Source organism: Rhincodon typus, chromosome 21 (genome assembly GCF_021869965.1).
Source record: "Rhincodon typus isolate 14 chromosome 21, sRhiTyp1.1, whole genome shotgun sequence".
Taxonomy (NCBI): Eukaryota; Metazoa; Chordata; class Chondrichthyes; order Orectolobiformes; family Rhincodontidae; genus Rhincodon; species Rhincodon typus.
Genome location: NC_063352.1, coordinates 33581236 through 33606531, shown reverse-complemented (window position 1 = coordinate 33606531; position 25296 = coordinate 33581236). Strand labels below are relative to the sequence as shown.

Sequence of the window (25296 nt, the reverse complement as noted above, 5' to 3'; positions counted from 1 at the left end):
CCTATACCAAATGGACTGCTGTGGTTTAAGAAAGCAGCTTACCCCACTACCTTCTGAAGAGTGTTCAGGGATGGGCATTAAATCGTGGTCGTAGTGACAAGGTCCACATCCAATGAATTAATAAGAAAGACCAAGTTACGTGTGATCTGATGTCACTGAGACATTGAAATAACAAGGTGTAGAGCTGGATGAACACAGCAGGCCAAGCAGCATCATAGGAGCAAAAAGGCTGACGTTTCGGGCCTAGACCCTTCATCAGAAATGGGGGAGGGGAAGGGGGTTCTGAAATAAATAGGGAGAGAGGGTGAGGCGGATAAAAGATGGGTAGAAGAGAAGATAGGTGGAGAGGAAACAGACAGGTCGAAGAGGCGGGGATGGAGCCAGTAAAGGTGAGTGTAGGTGGGGAAGTAGGGAGGAGATAGGTCAGTCCAGGGAGGACAGACAGGTCAAGGGGGCAGGATGAGGTTAGTAGGTAGGAGATGGGGGTGCGGCTTGAGGTGGGAGGAGAGGATAGGTGGGAGGAAGAACAGGTTAGGGAGGTGGGGACGAGCTGGGCTGGTTTTGGGATGCGGTAGGGGGAGGGGAGATTTTGAAGCTTGTGAAATTGATACCATTGGGCTGCAGGGTTCCCAAGCGGAATATGAGTTGCTGTTCCTGCAACCTTCGGGTGGCATCGTTGTGGCACTGCAGGAGGCCCAGGATGGACATGTCGTCTGAGGAATGGGAGGGGGAGTTGAAATTGTTCGCGACTGGGAGGTGCAGTTTTTTATTGCGAACCGAGCGTAGGTGTTCTGCAAAGCGGACCCCAAGCCTCCGCTTGGTTTCCCCGATGTAGAGGAGGCCACAGTGGGTACAGTGGATGCTGTATATCACATTAGCAGATGTGCAGGTGAACATCTGCTTGATGTGGAATGTCTTCTTGGGGCCTGGGATGGGGGTGAGGGAGGAGGTGTGGGGGCAGGTGTAGCACTTCCTGCAGTTGCAGGGAAAAGTGCTGGGTGTGGTGGGACTGGAGGGGAGTGTGGAGCGGACAAGGGAGTCATGGAGAGAGTGGTCCCTCTGGAAAGCAGATAAGGGTGGGGAGGGAAAAATGTCTTTGGTGGTGGGGTCGGATTGCAGATGGCAGAAGTGTCGGAGGATGATGCGTTGGATCCGGAGGTTGGTGGGGTGGTATGTGAGGACGAGGGGGATTCTTTTTTGGTTGTTATTGCGGGGACGGGGTGTGAGGGATGAGTTGCAGGAAATGCGGGAGACACGGTGGAGGGCGTTCTCAACCACTGGGGGGGGAAGTTGCGGTCCTTGAAAAACGAGGACATCTGAGATGTACGGGAGTGGAATGCCTCATCCTGGGAGCAAATGCAGCGGAGGCGAAGGAATTGGGAATAGGGGATGGCATTTTTGCAGGAAGGTGGGTGGGAGGAGGTGTATTCTCGGTAGCTGTGGGAGTCGGTGGGCTTGAAATGGATATCGGTTTCTAGGTAGTTGCCCGAGATGGAGACAGAGAGGTCCAGGAAGATGAGAGAGGTATTAGAGATCATCCGGGTGAACTTAAAGTTGGGGTGGAAGGTGTTGGTGAAGTGGATGAACTGTTCGAGCTCCTCGTGGGAGCACGAGGCGGCGCCAATACAGTCATCAATGTAACGGAGGAAGAGGTGGGGTTTAGGGCCGGTGTAGGTACGGAAGAGGGATTGTTCCACGTAACCTACAAAGAGGCAGGCATAGCTTGGGCCCATGCGGGTATCCATGGCCACCCCCTTTGTTTGTAGGAAGTGGGAGGAATTGAAAGAGAAGTTGTTGAGGGTGAGGACGAGTTTGGCTAAGCGGATGAGGGTGTCAGTGGAGGAGGACTGGTCGGGCCTGCGGGACAGGAAGAAGCGGAGGGCCTTTAGGCCATCTGTATGGGGAATGCAGGTGTATAGGGACTGGACATCCATGGTAAAGATGAGGTGTTGGGGACCGGGGAATTGGAAACTCTGGAGGAAGTGGAGGATGTGGGTGGTGTCACGGATGTAGGTAGGGAGTTCCTGGACCAAGGGGGAGAAAATGGAGTCCAGATAGTTGGAGATAAGTTCGGTGGGGCAGGAGCAGGCGGAGACAATGGATCGACCAGGGCATTCAAGTTTGTGGATTTTGGGAAGGAGATAGAAGCGGGCAGTGCGGGGTTAGGGAACGATGAGGTTGGAGGCCATGGGTGGGAGGTCACCTGAGGTGATGAGGTTGTGGATGCTTTGGGAGATGATGGTTTGGTGCTCTGCAGAACACCTACGCTCGGTTCGCAATAAACAACTGCACCTCCCAGTCGCGAACCATTTCAACTCCCCCTCCCATTCCTCAGACGACATGTCCATCCTGGGCCTCCTGCAGTGCCGCAATGATGCTACCCGAAGGTTGCAGGAACAGCAACTCATATTCCGCTTGGGAACCCTGCAGCCCAATGGTATCAATGTGGATTTCACAAGCTTCAAAATCTGCCCTCCCCCTACCGCATCCCAAAACCAGCCCAGCTCGTCCCCCCCTCCCTAACCTGTTCTTCCTCCCACCTATCCTCTCCTCCCACCTCAAGCCGCACCACCATCTCCTACCTACTAACCTCATCCCGTCCCCTTGACCTGTCCGCCCTCCCTGGACTGACCTATCTCCTCCCTAACTCCCCACCTACACTCACCTTTACTGGCTCCATCCCCGCCTCTTTGACCTGTCTGTTTCCTCTCCACCTATCTTCTCCTCTATCCATCTTCTACGTGCCTCCCCCTCTCTCCCTATTAATTTCAGAATCCCCTTCCCCTCCCCCATTTCTGAAGAAGGTTCTAGACCCAAAACGTCAGCTTTCCTGCTCCTCTGATGCTGCTTGGCCTGCTGTGTTCATCCAGCTCTGCACCTTGTTATCTCAGATTCTCCAGCATCTGCAGTTCCTACTATCGCTGAGACATTGTTCCTTTTGCACATGCTCAGTAGCTATCCGAGGCAGATGTCTCTTTACTGGCAGTGGCAAATAAACCTACATCATAAATGAACCCTATCCCAAAATATAGGCTCAAAATCAGGATGGCAGACTGAGGAATTTCCTCCAAATTATTTATTCCACAAATTAACTTGGATTTTGAATCTTTGTTTTGCCATTGACGATAAGATCCGGATGAACAAACTTTGATTTACAATGTAACTTGTAGTGTAAGGGACTGCAGGGAAAGAAATCATGAATGCAGCATTTGCCAATCCTTATTTCAAATGCAAATTGCAAACTTTCAGCATTTTAATTAACCTACCTTAAAGTGCTTTTGGATTTTCCTATTATGTGGTCTGTGTTAGTGCTTTTGATTATACTTTCATGAATATAGTCCTGTATCAGAGTTTTGGCACTGTTTTTATCATGTGAGTTAGTTTCTCCATGTTATAATTATTAACCTTTCTTAACCGTTCAAATTACTACAACAGATTCATAAAACTAAAGAGGTAGAAGTTGTTGACCGTTTTGGAACTTGCAACCAATGTCAGTAAATGCCATTCAGCGATTTAAGATGAATCATAATGTTTCAAATAGCCATGTTTCCTCTCCTCTCTCTTTCATTTTCTCTCCTCACTTCTCATGAAGACAGTGTCTAGCAGGGCTCCAAATAGTATTTGTTGATGGTTCGTGTCTGAGTTAAAACCATGCTGTCAAAAGGACGGGTCACAGAGCACATTTATTTGACTTACAAATTGCTATGCCTATGGGTCAATTTTGTGCTAACATGGTGCCAACTCCTTAACTCTTTTCAGTCCAAAGAGCATGTATCCACTTTGGGGTGAGCAGTATTTAGTGTGGGAATGATAACAAATGTGTGTATGAGAAAAAGAGATACAGGGTAGGGATGGATGTGAGGTTGGGTGGTCTGCGGTTGGCAAGAGTCAGCAGATTGTTAATTAGAGATTGTGTACAATGGGAGAATGGGGTCAAGATGGAGATGAGAGGACAAAGAATGGGGGATTGGGGTTCAACCACAGGAAAAAGAAAAACAGGGAATTGGAGGATTGAGCACTGGGGAATGGTTTGAGGAGGTGGTGGGTGAGAGAGGACTGTGGACTGGCCACCATTGTCAGCATTCAGCACAGAGAGGCTGTGTGGGGAGCACCACAAAAGCAGGAATGAAGCCTGGGATCCTCACTATGCACAACCAATGAAAGATTGTCTTTGCTGTTGTGCAAATGGATAATAAGGGGATAGAGACAGAGCATTCTCACTGTGTTCTGGAAGCAGCATACTCTAATTGTACATTGTGAGATCTATCTCCATGCTCATGTCAGGCTAGATGAAGATGGTAGAACTACACAGTTCAGCTGAATTCTCTCTCCCACGACTCCTTTCTCGTGAGAACAAAACTCACTGACCCTAAAACTTGCATCTTGCAGAGTTTGTAACAAGCATACAATCACAGCAAGACATCCAGCTGAACAATGAGGTTTGAGGGGAAGTTTGACTGTTCGAGCAACAGGGATTCTTTCTCTAAATTGCAAACATATTATTCTAAAGAAATCATGTTTTGAAGAACATCTCAGCTTCCTGTATTCTTGTTTTTAAATATTTGGAATGAGAACAAAGTGAATTTAATATCATTGTCACAAAATTGGTGGTGAACAGATTTGGGTTTTAACTCTTGTGCAATTTAATCCCTCACAACTTGCTTTGAAAATGCCATCAGCCTTGGTTACAGCAGTTGTCTTATTCAGTTTAGGTGTAAAAGTGTTTTAAATTATGTAATAAAAATCTCAATCCTGCAGTTAGAGCAAGTTATTGTAGTGTGTTAGTGTAACAGCACACTCCACATGTAACCCTTTTCCTGTTTTAGTTTGATTTGGAGAAGTACGGGAAAGGAAATGATATCTAGAACAGGCTAACCTGAAGTAACAAGGTCCTTAATCCAGAAAGTGATGAAAGCGGAAATATCTACAAATAATTAACATAGGAATGCTGAAGTTGAAGTCTGTACTTTACAAGTAAAATGCTAATTTATCAGTGACTTGTGATTTTTCATGATTGTGGTGTAATCACAGAGGGACAGCCATCTGTCTTGCAGAGGCAGGGGTGTAAATACCTCACTGCATTAACATGCTTCTTTTTTTACTGCTGTGGGGAATGATTTATTGACTCACCAGCCTCCGTTGCCTGTATGATCACTTCACTGAAATAAAAATGCATTCCAGAAATTAAAATTAATAGGTCTGTAATGCCTAAAACTGTCAACTTTAATAACCACATCAGTAAGTTTTCATACACCTCAGCATACAACCCAGCAGGACCAGAAATATCACTGGAAGTTTGCCACACACAAAAAAATTATAACTGGCAAAGGTTGAACCATCACAAATCCAGCAAGATTCCCATTGGATTTAAGAGTGCATCCTTTTGTATCAGAGGGGAGACAAGAGCAAGTTAGGGTTTTACAGGTAGACAGTCAGGAAAGAGCTGCCCTGAGAATCATCAACATTGACTCTGAAGTCCAGGAAATCTCATGGGATCAGGTCAAACATGGGCAAGGAAACCTCCTGCTGATCACGACCTAGTGCACACCCTCACCCCCACCTTATCTTATGAATCAGTAGTCCTCCATGTTGAACACCACTTGGAAGAGGCTCTGAGGGTGGCAAGGGCACAGAGTGGCATCTTGGTGCAACTGAGTCACTCTTGGCAGTTCCACCTGATCACTGAGCTAGCCGAGTCCTAAGGGCTGTGGATTAGATTTGTGTCAAAGTGGAAAAACAGGGAAAGAAATTTACTTCTTTTAAAATTAATTCACAATGCATTTGTTGCCCAATCCTAATTTCCCAGATCGCAGTTATGAGTCAATCACATTACTGCGGGTCTAGAGTCCCATGTGGGTCAGAGCAGGTAAGGATACCAGTTTCCTTCCCTAAAGGACATTAGTGAACCTGATGGGTTTTTCCAACAATTGATAACAGATCCGTGGTCATCATTAGACTCTTAATTCCAGATATTTATTGAATTCAAATTCCACCATCTGCCATGGCAGGATTTGAACCCAGGTCCTCAGAACATTACCTGGGTCTCTGGATTAATACTCCAGCAATAATACCACTAGGCCACAGTCTTTCCAATGGGGATATTTGTGGAGCTGCCTCCTCATCCTCCCCAATCTACTTGTCACAAATGCATCCATCCATGACAGTATCAGTAGGAATGACCACTACACAGTCCTTGTGAAGATGAAGTATTGAGGATACTTTCCATTGTGTTGTGTGGCACTATCATTGAAGTAAATGGGGCAAACTTTGAATAGATCTGTCAGCTCAAGACTGGTTACTGTCGAGGTGTAGTAGGCCATCAGCAGCAGCAGTAGAATTGTATTTCACCATCATCTGTAACTCCATGGCTCAGCACATCCCCACTCCATTCTTACAATCAAGCTGCTTCAATAAGTGCAAGGGTTTATGGCAGGAGCAGCACCAGAAATACCTAAAAATGAGGTATCAACCTGGCAAAGCCACAGCAAAGGACAACTTGCATGGTAAAGGGTGGAAACAGGAAGTAATTGACAGGGCAAAGCAATTCTACAAACATCACAGATCTATGCTCTGTAATTCTGCCACACCTTGAAATGAATGGTAATGGAAAATTCAACAAGTAACAGGAAGCAGTGGCTTCACAAAATAGCCCTATCCTTGATGAGGGGCAAGCCCAGCACAATGTTTTAAACAATAAGGCTGAAGAGTTTGCAGCTATCTTGAGCCAGGTGTGCTGGATGAATATCCGTTTCAACTTCCTCCTGAGTTCCCCACCATCGGAGATGTCAATCTCCAACCTGTGCAATTCATTCCACAAGAGATGGCTAAAGCACTAGACACTGCAAAGCTTCTGTGTCCTCACAATATTCCAGCAATAGTATTGAAATCTTCTGCTCCAGAGATGGCTCTGCCCCAAACCAATCTGTTCCAGTACAATTACAACACTGGCATCTACATTCGTTGAAATATGCCCAGAATAACTGTATTGTCCTTAAAAAGTAGGACAATTCTAACATGGCCAATTACCGACCTATCTGTCTACCCTTGATCACGATTAAAGTGATGAAAGGGGTCATCGATAGTGCTATGAAGTGGTACTTGCAAAGGAATAACCTGCTCATTCATACCCAGTTTGAGATCTGCCAGCACAACTCTGCTCCTGACCTCATTAAAGCCTGCATCCAAATATATACAAAATTGCTGAATTCCAAAGGTGACATGAGAGTAATTGCCCTTAACGTCAAGGCAGCATTTCACCAAATGTGGTATCGTGGAACCTGAGCAAAACTGGAGTCAATAAGAATCAGGAGTAAACTCTCCGTTTGTTGGAGTCAAAGCTAGCACAAAGGAAGATATTTGTAGTTGTTGGAGGTTGGATCATCTCAGCCCAGGATACTCCTGCTGCAGTTCCAAAGGTAGTGTCCTATGTCCTAAAGAAATGTTATTGAGGCTTTTCATCTTGCATTCATCAGGACAAATGCAAAACTTCAAACAATAACACCAATTTATTATAAAAGGTTGGCAAGTTGAAATTGATTGGTTGAGGCATTGTTATGGAGGAAACAATAGAGAACTACAGGCTCTTCAAATTCTGGGATAATTCAAAAAAGGCAGCAGCTTGAATATATTCCATTGTATTCAAAGAAGACTCAGTGTAAGAAGCTATACTACTTTAAATAAGCATATATAAGCAAACTATGGCAGCATGCTGGCTCAGTGGTTAGCACCAGGGATCTGGGTTCAATTCCAGCCTTAGGTAACAGTGTGTGTAAAGTTTGCATGTATTCCCCTGTGTGGGTTTCTGAGTGCTCTGGTTTCCTCCCAAAGTCCAAAGATGTGCAGTTCAGATGGATTCACCATGCTAAATTGTCCCATAGAGTCCAGGGATGTGTAGGTTAGGTGAATTAGCCACAGTAAATGCAGGGTTATAGGTCTGCAAAGGATGCCCTTCAGAGGGTTGACGCAGACTTGATAGGTCGAATGACCTACATCTGCCCTGTAGGGATTCTATGATTCATAAATGTGCCACTTCGCAAGATTCACCGAATGTCTTAGATAGTTGTTAATGTAGTTATTGACATAATCAGGATTATTCAGCAAATGCTGCCCAATCACATTTAACAGTAGACTTTTATGTTTCCAGTTTTGCACATGTGAGCTCATTGAGTATGTTTCTTAGTTTCCCTATTAGATTACAAGCAATGAACAGGCAATTGTTAGGAAGTATAGCATACATAACTGGCATTGCATTAACATTGTACCCTCATGCCCATCAGACTTCCCAAAACACTTGGCAACAATAACATACTTTAAAGTGTAGTCACTGATGTAATGTAGAAAACACATTATAAGTTTGTGTTATAATGAGTTACCACAAACAATAATGTGACAATGACTAGATACTCTGTTGTTGTGATGTTGACTGAATACATATTGACCATAAATTCGGAGATAATTCCTCCTCTCTTCTTCAAAATTATGGAATCTTTTAATAGAGCAGACTGAATCTTCCCTAATGTCTCACCTGAAAGATGACACTTCCAACAGTGCAGTGCTTCTGCAGTACTAGAGGTGTACTCAAATGCTAATGTTGAACTTGAACCTAACATTCTGAACTCCTGAGGAAGAGTGTTACCAACTACCACTGTGCAAGTTCATTCTCCTCTTTACTCTTCTAACATTTGTACAGAACAATTTACTACATTCTGGAGGTTATAATGATGCTGACAATCCACAGGTCACCACCAAGCTCCTGTCTGTCTGTCAAGAGTCTCATGAAACCTACTGAAAAATGGCTCAGATACCAGGTATCAGTTGTTTTCAAGATATTAAAGGCAGCCTGTAAGAGATATAATACCGCTATTGGTAGTTTACAGCACCCATTTGAAATCTAAAATATATTCTCCCTTTTCTTCAAATGTCCAAGCTGCCTCATTTTCCTGGAACTCATCGGACAGATTCCACTTCTACTCATTTAGAGGCTGCAAAGCAATGGGATCTGATGGGTGACTGTCCTTGTTTCTGCTAGAGAATTAAAATAGGGGCCATTATATCTAGTAGTCTTTATTATGTGAACAATTATTAATGATTGTCTAAGCAATCTTGAAATGTTAATGTAAATATTTTTATCATTTGCTTGTTGTTTGTCTTCCATCAGTCTTCTAGGACCAATTTCTTCATAGTTTTCAGTTTCAGTGCTTAATCTGGGTGTCAGTGTCATTTGGTTACATTAGTACAGCTTCCCTTCTCATTTAGTTATGTTCTTCTTTCTATTTTAAATAATGTTATTCATAAACTTTACTGACTTTTGAATTACAGTTTAAACAACTTCCAGAGTTCCTATCAAACTCTATCCTTTCTCCCATCCTTGTTTTTCAAGGATTGAGCCACACACTTTCATGAGATTGATCCACATTTATGTGCACCATGCTGTCGTGGTTTGCCATTGCTTTTTGCAAGATAGCCGACAAGGAAACTTTGCCACCAGGTGTATTGGAAAGAAGTTGCAGGCTGATTGTTGACCTGTCTGGCCATGTTATGAATGCACCTTCCATGTCCAATAATTCGAACTTGGGACTTCTGGTCCAGTGGTTTGTGTGCTACCGCATCTCCAAAAAAACCTCCTGGAATGGACTAGTTTTCCTTGATTGTTGATGGGGATGTTTCCCATGATGTGGATTTGACTAAAGTAAATTGCATTTTACAAATAAGTCAGGGAGTTAGTACTGCACTGTAGTAGGCTATCTGGTTTAAGGAGTCAATCCTGAATGTGACATATAAACTTATTAATGAATATATGATCTTAGGTTGTTTAGAATGATTTATCAAATGTCTCCATTTGGTAAATTACTAATTTTGATCAAGCCAGTAAGTGGAAGCCTGAATAAAGATAAAGTTCTTTACCTCACTGGAGGAACGAAAGGCAGAAGTGTAGCACATATTCTGCTTATTTAGACGATAAAATATGTCATAACTACCAACTATGGTCCTCTTTTCTTTAAACCTGTTCTTCAATCAAAATCCTGATATTTGCCATTAATTACAGTAAAGGGTGAGCTAAGGGACTTTTTAGATTGTTGTAATGTATTCATTATAATGCGGTTCATAATGACTGTTCACTCCACACAAATTCTTTGGGAGTGATGTAGTGTTTCTTTTTGCTCTTCACATATTCCTCTTCTGCAGGAATATTTGGTTGCGAGAGGACAATAATTTGGCCATGGAAAGGGTGGTGATGGTGATAACTTAGAAGCCTAGGTCCTTGAGCCAACTTACAGTAATAGGACTATGGATTTTGATAATAATCAAAGAACAAAGAACGTTACAGCAATTGAAGTTTCAGTGGGGGAGTATTTTAGGAACAGTGACTGTAATTTGGTAAATTTTAAGTTACTTATAGATAAGGACAAGGGAAGTCCTTGGATGAAAGTATTAAATTGGGAGAAGGATAACCAGAATATTAGGCAGGAACTGATGAATGTAGATGGGGTGGCTGTTTGAGGGTAAACCACTTCTGGCATGTGGGAATCTTTTAAAAACAGTTCAAGACCAGCATATTCCTGTGAAAATGAAGGATGAGGATGGCAAGTTTCAGGAACCTTGGATGACAAGAGAAATTGAGATGGTAGTCAAAGGAACAAGCAGGCTGCTCACATTTCCCTTTCAGGATATCCTATGCCTGCTCAGAGACATCATTGATCCTAGCACCAGGAAGGCAATACACTATCCTGGAGTCTTGCTCATGGCTACGGAAACATCTATCTGTGCCCTTGACTATGGAGTTCTCTACCACCGCTGCTCACTTGCACTTCCACCCTACCTGCTGTACAATAGTGCCAGTTGTGGTGTCACTGATCTAGCTGCTGTTGCTTTCCCCTGAGAGGCCATCACCCTAACAGTATCCAAAATGCCATACCTGTTTGAAAGGGGAATGGCCACAGGGGAGTCCTGCACTACCTGCCCATTCTTACTTGCCTTCTTTGTTGTCACCCAACTCTTCTGTGTCTATGTAGCCCTTAATGGTGGTGTGATCAGCTCGCTAAACGTGCTATTCACAACATTCTTAATGTCATGGATACTACATAGTGAGTCCATCCACAGCTCCAGCTCTATGCAGCAAATCAGGAGCTGCAGCTGAACACACTTCCACACTTTCTAATCGTGAGGTGTCTGTTTCTACTATCATGTGTTTTTGACAGTGTTCTATTTCCAACATAGTCATTGTTTGCTTCTGTAGGTTACATTATACATTTGGATATTTGATAGACTCAATCTCTCTCTTGATTGTCCTATCATTCAACTTAAAGGAGGTGAAATTTTTCTTGGGTGGTTGTGGCAGTAGATCAGCAATCCCACTGTATGGACCATATTGACTTCAAGGTCAATTTATGTCTCAGATTTGTGTTATGATCTACAATAATGAACAAGATGCTACGTCAAGCAATTCTTTTGATACTTTAGCCAAAATACTTAATGAATTCTAATAACTCAGCACATCAAATACCAAATATAATTTTTTCCACAAAGATTTATTTTTTGCCTCTTAGTTTACAAATAATATGAGTAGCAATGACTTTAAGGTTGTGCAGATATTACTATCAGTCATCTTTAATGTAACGATATTATTCTAACCAAATAATGGGCAACTCATGAGACAGCTGTAAATAGACTATGCTGAACAATTGACAGAAACCAATCATAATGTTATAAAGCTAAAGTTCATCTTTTGGTCCATCAACTGCATTATCTGTCGTATTTGATTTTCCATCATGTTTCTGTAAAAGGAATAGTAAAGACACTAAGATTTTTGTCTGTAATATAGATCCGTTACATATTAGAGTATGAAATTTACTTATTTTAGTTCGGATTTTCTTCCATGATCCTGCCTAAAATTAGTACAGTGAAAACTAAAGGGTAGCTTTGGGACATGATGTCAGCTGTCACCTCAGAGCTAACTAAGAATTTATTTCTCCCTTTCCCTGTTACTTCTTTCTGCCTTGCGCATCCGAATGCACAGAGACAGAAAGAGAGCATGTCCCTAGTTGCTGCTCGATGTTTTGTTTACTTGTGAGTGTGGTCCTGCCAATTCCTAGGGCCACCATGAAGAAGCTAGTACTAGATGCTGGAAATGGTTCTGAGATGCTCAGGATGTTCCAAAGTGTTTTGCAGTTAATGAAGTCCTTTTAGACTGTAGTCATTGTTGTAATGTAGGAAATGCAACAATTTGTGCACTTTAAAGCCCACAAGCAACAATCAGAATAATGACTAGATTCAGTTTAGGAGTTTGGTTGAAAGGCAAATATTTGTTTGGATGCTGAGGAAAATTCCCCACTTTTCCATCAAACAGTCCTATGGAGTCTGTTACAACCATCTAAGAGGACAAATGGGGCAAGAGCTTAAAGATTTACATAAAATATGGAACATCCAAGGACATACAGGTTAGGCAGATAGGCCATGCTGAACTGCTTTATTGTGTCCAGGGATGTGTTGGCTAGATGGATTAGCCATGGGAAGTGTGGGGTCATCAGATGCTCTTTGGAGGGTTGGTGCAGATTTAATGGACCAAATGGCCTTTTTCCACACTGTAGATTCTATGAGAGCATCTGAATCTGTAGCATTCCCGCAATCCTGAGTTGCTCATGTCTTTGGTGTGGAATTTGAATTCACAACTTTGACATGGAAACACATTTTTTTTAAAATGAACTAACCAAATTAATTAAAATGATATAAAGCCAGTTGTGTAAATATATATGTTATATAAATCATTTTTCACTGTATTATGAGGCAGTATATTGGTAAAACATAAGCAAAATATTTTAGATAGTGGAGATCTGAAATAAAAATCAGAAAAGTTTTGGAGAAGCACAGCAGGGTCTGGCAGTATCCGTGGAGAGAGACACAGGGCTAACTTTGAGTGCAAAGTGACAAATCATTCTTTTAAGAAGTCATATTGGAGTCAATGTTAACCTCTGTTTTCTCTCCACGGACACTGCCAAACTCTGTTGAGTCTTTCCAGAACGTTCTGTTTTTTTTGCTAATATATGTTTATCTTTCAGCTTTAAGCACTCTTAAATAAAATGAACTGTTGCTGGCGTAGTTGAAAACCTTACCTTTGATTTTCCTTGTTTATCCAAAAATTTAGAAAATGCTTCTAGAGTCTGAGCGCTAGTGTAGTGTACAATCTGTGTGAAAGTAAGTGTTAAATATTAGCTTCGTAATGAAGGCAAAAATTTGGAAAACAAAGGATCCTAAAGATAACAAACCTTTCTATCTGATCCAGGGGGAAAATACTTGAAACTTGGATACTCCTCAATTATAACTGAATCAATTTCATTGGCAGTGATGTCTACCTTAGCAATAACAATATTTTCAGAGTCCTTATATTTCTCACCCAGTTGATCCCAGATAGAATTAATGTGTTTGCATCTCTGTGACCATGGTGCACCTTTAAGGTAGAAAAAGAATGTTATTAAGTTAAATTATGTTACAAGATGCAGAAGAAGAGATGTTTTAGTAATGCAACTTCTATTAGTTTCACTTTCTACTGGTTGCAGAAATGGTTTCCTGAGCATGGAATAGAGTAGAATGATGCTGATTAATCTCTATGGTTCAGTTGGTCAACATAATACATAAGTAAACTACACCCCAGGAAGATCTTGGCCTGTACTGAGTTTGCTAATCTCAACTAGGTTGCCAACACTATTCAATAATTTACTGGAAGTCCACATCTGAGAGCCATGAGGGAGGACACCATGTGGCTTTGTCTCAATAACTCAATTATTCTGTCGGTCTGCATCGTACATATTTTTGGCTGATGTTCTGGGTGGCAACTGTTACCAATGAGAAGTTAGCATCATAGGAGAGAAAGAGAGAAAACCAATGAGAATGAAGAAAAAAAAATGCTTATCAGGAGCTTGAAATCAGGAATTCCTGGACTAACTATGAGTATATTCAAGTGGGAAAAAATTCAGCTTGACCAGGAGCTCAAAATTGGGATTAGTGGATTGTTGGTTTGTTACACACCCAGTTTACCTTTCCATTAACTTTAAATATTTGTTACAGATGGCTGATTTATCACCACTGTTTTCTACCACGGAGCATCAAAGTGGAGATGGGACATATCAATGAATCAGTTTAATGTACTGTCACTAACTGTGTCTAGACTGTGTTTATATTCAGCTTTCAATCACTTTGGTGATGTTTTCTGACAGAATAGTAATACTACATAGACACAACTATTTCTTAAAAATACTTACAAAATAGCACAAAGACACTCTTTGAGGTATTGAATACAACTTCATCAAAGTTTGATCCAACTAGTACTTTGACAGGATTCTTGTTCCAATCTTCTGGAAGATCTTCACTGTACTGTTGAGGCTGATATATAAAGTAAAATTATTATGGACTAGCTCTCTCATAATTCAATGCTGCATAAAGGTTAGAAACTCCCTTCATTTTCCCCTGATCACTGATATTTGAGGTTGTAGAAAATAGAAGACAACCTCACGACTCTCCTGTGGCACCCTTTACAGAGTATCCAAACTGGATCAAAGGAAGTGGATTGGAGGTAACTTCCCCTTTCAGTCAGGTCAACACCCATACTCCTGAGGGAAGGAGGCAAACTCACAAAGTTTGGGAATCATTGTAAATTTCTCCCTCATGTGAGGACATTTTCTAACTTGCTGGATAAGCTTTCATAAAGTCATCATAATGCATTAAATTATTTTTATTTTAGTGTTTGTTCAATGCAATGCTTGGAATGTACATGTTTATTCAATATGTTATCTGGAAGTGCAAGTTGAAGTCATGAATAACTAATCTAAATGCAGCCAGTTAACTAGCTCAGTTTAGGACATCCAGCTGTGGATTTCTGGGCATGTTCTCACAATGATGTGAGCAACGCTGTCCTGGAGAGCAAATCAGAGTTTGAAATTAATTGGCTGGAGGTTGATATGCGATCACACATTCAGACAGGGTGCAACAAGTGTCAGGCTTGAAAAAACACCATGTCAAGATGAGAAATGAGAAGGAGCATTCATAAACATCAACTGCTATGCTGCGAAGACTTGTATGAAGCCTTCTTTTTGTCAATTGAAGTCCAAGAATATTGGCATATCTAAGTGTGTTTTGTTTTCTGGAGAAAAGCTTTTTTTTTGAAGAGATGAATTTCCTAAATGACCAATGGAAATAAATGAAGGACAAGTTTTCACTTTTCTAAATTCTTTTTATTTTGGTTTTTGGCATTTCTGGCTGGCCAGCATTTATTGCTAATCCCTAGTTGCCATGGAGAAGGTGGTGGTGAGCTGCCTTCTTGAACTACTGCAGTCCCCCTGCTGTAGGTTCTTCAACAATGCCCTTAGGGAGGGAATTCCAGGATTTTGATCGAGTGACAGTGAAGGAATGGTGATATATTTCCAAGTCAGGTTGGCTTGGAGGGGTACTTGCAGGTGCCGGTGTTCCCATGTATCTGCTTCCTTAGCCTTTGAGGTGAAAATGGTTGTGGGTTCGGAAAGTGCTGTCTGAGGATCTTAGGTGAATTTTTGCAGTGCATCTTTAAGACACTACACACTGCTGCTACTAAGCATCAATGGTGGAGGGAGTGGACATTCATAGATATGGTGCCAATCAAGCAGGCTGCTTTGCCCTGGATGGTGTCAAGCTTCTTGAGTGTTATTGGAGTGGGGAGTATTCCTTCACACTCCTGTCTTGTGCCTTGTAGATGGTGTACAGCTTTGCGGAGTTAGGAAGTGAGTTACTTGCTGCAGTTTCTTGGCCCTCACCTGCACTTGTAGCCACTGTTTATGTGGTGAGTCCAGTTGAGTTTCTGGTCAATGGTAACCACCAGGATGTTGACAGTGGGGGATTCAGTGATGGTAACACCATTGAATGTCAGGGCGGTCGCTGGGTGATGATATTGGTGATGATATAGCTCTGGTGGATTTCTGCAGTGCATCTTGTAGGTAGTACACATTGTTGCTACAGAGCATCAGTGGTAGAGGGAGTGGAAGCTTGTGGGTGTGGTGCCAATCAAGTGGGCTGCTTTGTGCTAGATGGTGTCGAGCTTCATGAGTTTTGGTGGAGCTGCACCCATCCAGGCAAAGTAAGGAGTATTCCATCACACTCCCAACTAATGCCTTTTAAATGATGGACAGGTTTTGGGGAATCAGGAGGTGGGTTACTTGCGTATATACTATAAAAAACAAATTTAAATCAGCATTGTTCAATTATTTGTTAACTAGCAACTGATACAAACAAAATAAAAGTACGTTTTGAATTAATTAACTTGCAGAACGTAAATATGTCTTATGAAAATCTTGTAATTTTGCCTTGCTTCTGGTAGATATAAAATTAAAGGGTCAGTCACATAGCCACACTCTCCAGCAGATGTTCAACTGCCTCTGCCAAACCAGGATGAAACCTCAAATGTCCTTCAACAATTATTCCACAGGGTCCAGGTTTTTGCAATTACAACTATCACCAGAAAGGTACACTTTGATTAATCCCTTTCTCCCTCAGTTCAGAATTCCAGAGATTCCTGTATTCAGCCCCTTTAAATGGTTGAGTTGGCTTTGCTAAAGCTGTTTCTGTTACAAACAGCTTTACTGCTCCTTATCATTTCTTACGGAACAGACAAAGCCAGATCCTGGAGGAGTATCAATTTTCTTCCTGCTTGTATCTCAGTACCAGCTGTTTTTTGCTCAGTGCATTATTGTAAATGGTGCTAAAACTAAAACTCAATGAGTTTCCAGTTGGATTTTCTCTGTGGCACTCTGAAATACATAGGCACTTCCCCAAACTAAGGTGTTTATCTGGAGTTCCAATCACGCTCTTCCTAGAATTCTCATTCACTTGGGATTTAAAGGAATATTTTAAAACAACAGTCCTGCAAGTTCAGCATTTATACACACAATTTGTTATCATGTGAATTGAAACAGTGAAGTGCTATAATAGAGATAATTAAAACAAATAAGTAAAAGGAAGATGTACCCACGGAAAAGTGAAGACTGATTTCCTGATTTAGCTGACAATTACAATCTACTTATTTAGCCAACAAATTTGTAAACCTTCAATAATCTAAGTTTTACTTGGATTAATTGTGCATGAGAACACAGCATTGCATTGCTGTTTAAAAGAAATCACATAGTATATAATGTCATTTAGTGAATGCATTGCTTCACATTACAGAAGAAAAGCTGCAATCAGTAAAATACACTAAGTTCCATGGTAAAACATCTCTTCACCTGTATTGCAATGGTGGTTATTGCCAATGCAGAACATTAACTCTTTGTTCTAGATTCAGGACAGTTTTGACACCACTCTCAAGATGGGCAGTATCACTCAGCAGAGTTATTTCCTCCACAAACCGTTATTCCCCTGCATGTCACATCAGTCAGATATGCCTGGGGATCCTCAGGCATCTATATAAAAAGCAGACCTTGTGCAATGTCTAACTCCAATGGCAGAATTTTACCAGTCTCTGAACAGTGAGAATTTAAAAATTTGACTCTCATTGTCAAGAAAAACAAATTCCAATTTTCTCCTTTCAACAGCTAGATGAGAATCTCACTAGTAAGCAGTAACGACCTTATTTCTATGCAGTTGCACCTCATCATTATTATTAGTTGATCTTGCCTTATTTCTACGCAGTTCATGCAGGAACTTGAATGTCTGAGTGGTAACCTGACAGATGCAGCTCACCAGTTGATCCTCTGAGCCATCGTGTTCATCCTCATTCACCAACATCTCATGGCACATTCCATGGGCAGGTGACCAGCTGCAGCCTATATCCCCAGAAGTCAGTGTCAGCAAACACCAGCCTTACCCTTTCATCATGGCCGATCTTGGACTAACTCAGAAGACACTTCACTACTGCACTGGACAGCTCACTGATATTTTACATTGTAATGTTCCTGTCAGGTTTCAGTGCGTGCAGGGATATGCACCATTCTCATGCTTCTGCGTTGGATGCATCTCGGGACTCTAAGCTTGCTTTCATAGTGCTCATTCATTTTATGCCAATTTTGGACATTCACAGGATCCCTGTCTTGCATTATTTGTTAGGGCAGACATTTAGTTTGCCAACGCTGAACAAGAATGGACATGCTACTTTACAGCACCTATGTGCTATATCAATGTCACAGCATGGTGCAGCAGCTCACGCAGAATAGTGCATTCAATCAAATGAGCACATCTGAAACTCTACAGGGAGTATTTCTCTGTCAAAAGAAAAACAGGTGGGGGAGTTGCTATAGTCAGTCAGTCTGTTCCATCACCACCACACTTAATCAAGGGCAACTTCTGATCTCAGTCCTCAGCAAACATCAAGGTAGGTTCAGCAAGAGGTAATCTATACTGTTCTGGGGAATGTAGGAAACCCAAGTGGGGGAAATGGCACCATTACACTGGAAGGCAGAGGGGATAATGATTGTGAGCAGCAGTCAACTCCAAATATATGGTGGTCTCTGATCTATCTGAGGGTATGGGGGGCTGTGGGAGGGAATGTTTCACAAGTCACCATCACACTACCGAAAGAAGAAATTGTGTGAGATGAAAGTGCCTTGAAGAGCTGTTAGTGGGGTGCAGGAACATGAAGGGTGCTGAGGTGTACCGCGTAAATGATTAGGAAGCTCAGAGGGGAGGAAGGCTTTGTAAGTAGCCATTGTGTGATAATACTGCGTTCACTAGTAACAGTGCTGGATCATTAACCTTAGTGGGAGATGCATGCAATGACAGGATTACAGTGAGTGTGAGGTAGTGGAGACAAGATGGTGGCACTAATCCTTCTTTAGCACACAGTCATTGACCTTCTTTCTACATTTCCTAGTGTTGCTTCTCACTTTAATGACCCAGGCAGCTATCTCATTCTGTGCTGGCAGTGCCTGGTGCCATGACTTCCTTTGGCAGGAAAAAGGACAACCCTCCTCTCTACCACCTAATCCACCAGGACCTTCAGTTCTCTGTCTGTGAGCTGAGGTGCCAAATTCCTTTCCTGAGCCATCTCTATAATAATGGTCAAGCATCAGTTCATGGCTTGCAGCATTTGAATTGATGTACAGCTAGGGGTTAAATATGGTGCCAAAATGCCACAAGGATGCAGCACTAGCAATGAAGTAGTGCTGTGGAATCTAGACACATAATTAATGAAGTGAGCTATGGAAGATTGCAGGAGAAAAGTTACCATGGCCCACAGCAGGAATCCTTCCATGAAACTCCCCAAAAATGTCTCCGCCGAAACGTGGGAAGACTCAGCTCCATGTTTTTTGGTCTTATCCAATTTAGAAACAGAATCTTCTGAGGCATGACTAAAGGATTCCAACAACTCAATCATATGCAACAGTCTATGTTAAAACAACACTATGGAGGCTGTGTTAACCTTCAGGTTAGCACATTAACTGGATCACAAGGCCAACAGTGTTTGGATGAAAATGTCAAGATTTAATGTATCCGTAGAATTGAGCCATACAACAAACAATACAGAATGGTCATGCTCACACTGGCACAGGGTCCTCCTCAGCAGAGGATAATAATATATAAAGGCACAAAACAATGCCAATGCCAAAAGTACAGGAGAAGTATCTCTCAAATCACTCTGAAGTGCCTCTCATGTGTATCCCGGTTCTGTGCCTGTGGCTACCATCTGTGGCTGCTTCTGGTCACCTGACAATGGAAACTCCAAATCAATCTCCAAAACTCGAAGTAAACAGGTGTATAGATAAAACCTTCTGCTGAGATAAGCAGTCAGCTGAATCATAAGTGAGACCTTTCAGGAGATTTCCAAACTTCATTTTGAAATACTTGGTTTTCCAACTAATACCAGCAATGCAAAATAATTGTTTGTCAGCTCAAAGGTTGGTCCTCAATTACAGCCTGTTAACCCCCTATTGCCTCTTGCTGTGACTGTTCAGTTCCTATTCTCTCGCTGTCATCGACCTCACCCCCACCCTTTCCTTCCTGCACCCTTTAGCTGTTGTCACTGTTACTTCACAAACTGTAGTATCACAGATAACAAGGTGTAGAGCTGGATGAACACAGCAGGCCAAGCAGCATCAGAGGAGCAGGAAAGCTGACATTTCGGGCCTAGACCCTTCTTCAGAAATGGGGGAGGGGAAGGGGGTTCTGAAATAAATAGGGAGAGAAGGGGAGGCGAATAGAAGATGGATAAAAGAGAAGATAGGTGGAGAGGAGACAGACAGGTCAGAGAGGTGGGGATGGAGCCAGTAAAGGTGAGGGTAGGTGGGGAGGTAGGGAGGGGATAGGTCAGTCCAGGAAGGGCGGACAGGTCAAGGGTGTGGGATGAGGCTAGTAGGTAGGAGATGGGGGTGGGGCTTGAGGTGGGAGGAGGGGATAGGTGGGAGGAAGGACAGGTTAGGGAGGCGGGGACAAGCTGAGCTGGTTTTGGGATGTGGTCGAGGGAGGGGAGATTTTGAAGCTTGTGAAATCCACATTGATACCACTGGCCTGCAGGGTTCCCAAGCGAAATATGACGTGCTGTTTCTGCAACCTTCGGGTGGCATCGTTGTGGCACTGCAGGAGGCCCAGGATGGACATGTCGTCTGCGGAATGGGAGGGGGAGTTGAAATGGTTCGTGACTGGGAGGTGCAGTTGTTTAGTGCAAACCGAGCGTAGGTGTTCCGCAAAGCGGTCCCCAAGCCTCCGCTTGGTTTCCCTGATGTAGAGGAGGCCACAACAGGAACAGCGGATGCAGTATACCACATTAGCAGATGTGCAGGTGAACATCTGCTTGATGTGGTAGGTCTTCTTGGGGCCTGGGATGGGGGTGAGAGAGGAGGTGTAGGGGCAGTTGTAGCACTTCCTGCAGTTGCAGGGAAAAGTGCTAGGTGTGGTGGGGCTGGAGGGGAGTGTGGAGCGGACAAGGGAGTCACGGAGAGAGTGGTCCCTCCGGAAAGCAGATAAGGGTGGGGAGGGAAAAATGTTTTTGGTGGTGGGGTCGGATTGCAGATGGCGGAAGTGTCGGAGGATGATGCGTTGGATCCGGAGGTTGGTGAGGTGATACGTGAGGACGAGGGAGGGGTATTCTGTTTTGGTTGTTATTGCGGGGAGGGGGTGTGAGGGATGAGTTGCGGGAAATGCAGGAGACATGGTCGAGGGCATTCTCGACCACTGAGGCGGGGGGGGAAGTTGCGGTACTTGAAAAACGAGGACTTCTGAGATGTTCGGGAGTGGAATGCCTCATCCTGGGAGCAGATGCGGTGGAGGCGAAGGAATTGGGAATAGAGGATGGCATTTTTTGCAGCAAGGTGGGTGGGAGGAGATGTGTTCTAGGTAGCTGTGGGAGTCGGTGGCTTGAAATGGATATTGGTTTCCAGATGGTTGCCAGAGATGGGAATAGAGAGGTCCAGGAAGGAGAGAGAGGTATCAGAGATGGTCCAGGTGAACTTAAAGTTGGGGTGGAAGGTGTTGGTGAAGTGGATGAACTGTTCGAGCTCCTCGTGGGAGCACGAGGCGGCGCCGATACAGTCATCAATGTAATGGAGGAAGAGGTGGGGTTCAGGGCCAGTGTAGGTACGGAAGAGGGATTGTTCCACGTAACCTACAAAGAGGCAGGCATAGCTTGGGCCCATGCGGGTACCCATGGCCACCCCCTATGTCTGTAGGAGGTGGGAGGAATTGAAGGAGAAGTTGTTAAGGGTGAGGACGAGTTCGGCTAAGCGGATGAGGGTGTCTGTGGAGGGGGACTGGTCGGGCCTGCGGGACAGGAAGAAGTGGAGGGCCTTTAGGCCATCTGTATGGGGAATGCAGGTGTATAGGGACTGGACATCCATGGTAAAGATGAGGTGTTGGGGACCAGGGAATTGGAAGTTTTGGAGGAGGTGGAGGGCATGGGTGGTGTCACAGACGTAGGTGGGGAGTTGCTGGACCAAGGGGGAGAAAATGGAGTCGAGATAGGTGGAGATAAGATCGGTGGGGCAGGAGCAGGCGGAGACAATGGGTCGACCAGGGCAGTCAGGTTTGTAGATTTTGGGAAGGAGATAGAAGCGGGCGGTGCGGGATTGGGGAACGATGAGGTTGGAGGCTGTGGGTGGGAGGTCACCTGAAGTGATGAGGTTGTGGATGGTTTGGGAGATGATGGTTTGGTGGTCGGGGCTGGGGTCATGATCAAGGGGGCGGTAGGAGGAGGTGTCGGAGAGTTGGCACCTGGCCTCAGCGATGTAGAGGTCAGTGCGCCACACTACAACTGCGCCTCCCTTGTCTGCGGGTTTTATGGTGAGGTTGGGATTGGAGCGGAGGGAGCGGAGGGCTGCACGTTCTGCAGGGGAGAGGTTGGAATGGGTGAGGGTGTGGAGAGGTTGAAGCAATTGATGTCTCGACGGCAGTTGGAGATGAAGAGGTCAAGGGAGGGTAGGAGGCCTTGGGGTGGTGTCCAGGAGGAGGGGGTGTGCTGGAGGTGGGAGAAGGAGTCAGTAGAGGGAGGGTTAGGCTCACGGTTAAAGAAGTAAGCGCGAAGGCAGAGGCAGCGGAAAAACTGTTCAACGTCCAAGCATGAGCGGTATTCGTTGATGTTAGGGTGGAGGGGGACAAAGGTGAGCCCTTTACTGAGGAGTAACACCCCATCTCCTACCTACTAGCCTCATCCCGTGCCCTTGACCTGTCCGTCCTCCCTGGACTGACCTACCCCCTCCCTAACTCCCCACCTACACTCACCTTTACTGGCTCCATCCCCACCTCTTTGACCTGTCTGTCTCCTCTCCACCTATCTTCTCCTTTATCCATCTTCTATCCGCCTCCCCCTCTCTCCCTATTTATTTCAGGACCCCCTTCCCCTCCCCCATTTCTGAAGAAGGGTCTAGGCCCAAAACGTCAGCCTTCCTGCTCCTCTGATGCTGCTTGGCCTGCTGTGTTCATCCAGCTCTACACCTTGTTATCTCAGATTCTCCAGCATCTGCAGTCCCTACTATCTCTGTAGTATCACATGCTTGTTTCTATTGCACAGCACACCAATAAAACCGGACAATCTCCTACCTGTAGAGCTTCTCTGACAACATGCAAAGTTTGGAACTGCTGTGTTCTACCTCTGTATCACTGAAAGCTCATTGATGGGAGGTATGTGATGTCCTGAACCACGTTTAAACCTTCTTTGCAGGAACTAACCATCATCTGGGAGCAGGTGAACACCTGTGGTTTTCCTTAAAGCTATCATTTTCACAATATGAAAACTATACATTTGCTTATAATTTTGTGTCAATGGTTCTGGTTATTTAGCTATTCAATTTGATTTTTCAGTTTTTTGATGAGCACATCATGATTTCTGAAATGGCCACATGAATTTGGTTGGTGGAATGTAGTTATTTGTGTTAAAGCTGCCAGGATCTCACAGCAGATCCTGACACTGATACATTCACCAACATGTCAACATTAGCTGTCTGTGTCATCAATAATGCAGCAATAAATTCCAGGCTGACTACTCCATGCCAAATCTCCTGTCATTGCCTGGAAGGAACCTGTCCTGTGTAGCTGCCAACTACAAGCTCATTCACACTAAGTCCGACCCTCAATGTGCATTAACCCACATTTTCTTTCCCCCAAAAGAGGTCTAGGAGCATGAGAAAATAATGTACTTCATTAGTAATGCAGTAAAGCACTTCCAAACATTCACACATATTCACAAGCATAGATTAGATCAAAGTAGCCCATTTTGGTGTTAAATTTGAAGCGCTGAATAGATATAATATTTAAGGAGAAGCAAAGTTCCTTTAAGCTAATATATGTACTTTTGACAAAGAGTACTTCACAGATTCGCTGTCAGTACCATTTAATCATATGATACCTTTTCCTTCCCATTAAGGTAAGCCTGGCAGAAATTGTTCACATTCTCGGTTGTGACTTGGTCTGCTCGCATTCTGTATCTCACATTGTCTGTTGTATTAATCAGACGAACAGCAGGTACGTCCATGTCCCGAATCTGGAAAAACTCTCTCAAGCGGCCATTCATACTTTCGTCAGTGTCAACCAAAATAAAGATTATCTGAGAAGTTTAGGAAAGAAAAACTTGAAAAACAAGAAAAAATCATAGGAATATGATATTATTTAAAATAAGAAAATAAGTTTTTATTTGCAAATTAAGATTGCCTCACTTAGTTCATGTTAAAAATACAATATTGTATGTCCAGTTAATGACAAGGAAAGCTCTGATTAAAAAAGACATGTAGGCATTGCTTTATTGTATCTTATAAACTAATTGAGTTCATGCCCTGGTAATTAATTAGGATGCACTATTCAAGCATTATAGAATAGGTTATACCATTATTCACAACGCTTTTTGATTCTAATTGTAATACATGATTGAAATTTGTCAAATAGTCCCATAATTTTCATTTGCTAGAGAGAAAAAATGTTAGTGCCACACCAAATGTTAAAATAGCAGGGATGTTACTCCTAGAAGTATTTCTGATCAACGTACGACATGAAATAAAGCAGGTGTAGATTTTCTTTCATTAATATGCTCAGAATGTTATTACACAGCTCAAGATAAGTGGGACTTAAACATAGGCCTCCTAGCTCAGAGGTAGGGACACTATCAAAGCTCAATAAGTGTTCCGTAATCCAAATGCATCTTAATTTAGATACTTTATCTTAATCAGCATAATCTTTTAATTGCTTTGGATTTAATTGAGCCAAGCCCACTTTAATGTTAATAAGATTGCAAATTGATGAATCTGTTCAAGTGTGATTTAACAAGAATAGATTAAGATAAGGAATATTCATCGTGTCTTGTTTCAAAGCTGGATCACAAGGCTAAGCTTGCAGATAAAATATTATATTTGGTAGGCGATTGCATTGCGCCCTTTGTTGGTGAGAGTGTTTGAGGTGTAACGTCATTATTTTTAATTGTACTTCTGGATGTAATATGATCCCATTTGACTGGAAACTTGACTTCAAAGGAAATTTGAGTGAATAAAAATTGAATGCTAATACTAGTGTTATTCCAAGATTAGGATCAGATGAATCTAACTATGGAGAATGGCGTGCATTTAAATATATAAAGATTCAATTCAAAATGTTAAAAAAAAGCAGAGGAAGAAGGAAAGCAGGTTGCTACATTAGTGTAATTATGGAGAAATCTTATTTAAGTTTCTATTGTTTCTAACAATACTTCAGGAGTAGTTAGAGGAAAGGATAAATTAAAGTCTTTGCAGATTCAATTTTTATTTGTAACTTCAGCATCTGCTTAATCATGTCATACATCATTTTGGGTATTTATAGTTGAACATAAATATATATATTCAGCACCTGGAAGCTGTGGTTGGAATTTGATAAAATGTCAATTTAGAGTTTGTA

At 42.9% G+C, this 25296-nt stretch overlaps 1 protein-coding gene across 1 annotated transcript in view; it reads right to left on the bottom strand.

Moving 5' to 3' along the window:
- Positions 1 to 11509: 11509 nt before the first annotated feature.
- Positions 11510 to 25296, bottom strand: part of LOC109927105 (protein disulfide-isomerase-like) — a 35316-nt gene continuing 21529 nt past the window's right edge. The window contains exons 7-11 of the mRNA XM_020527006.2: positions 23786 to 23983; positions 14256 to 14376; positions 13263 to 13444; positions 13110 to 13181; positions 11510 to 11774 (exon numbers count right to left, since the gene is read on the bottom strand). Coding sequence (XP_020382595.2) covers positions 11712 to 11774; positions 13110 to 13181; positions 13263 to 13444; positions 14256 to 14376; positions 23786 to 23983 — 636 coding nt within the window. The 3' untranslated portion in view covers positions 11510 to 11711. The remainder of the gene's footprint in view (positions 11775 to 13109; positions 13182 to 13262; positions 13445 to 14255; positions 14377 to 23785; positions 23984 to 25296) is intronic.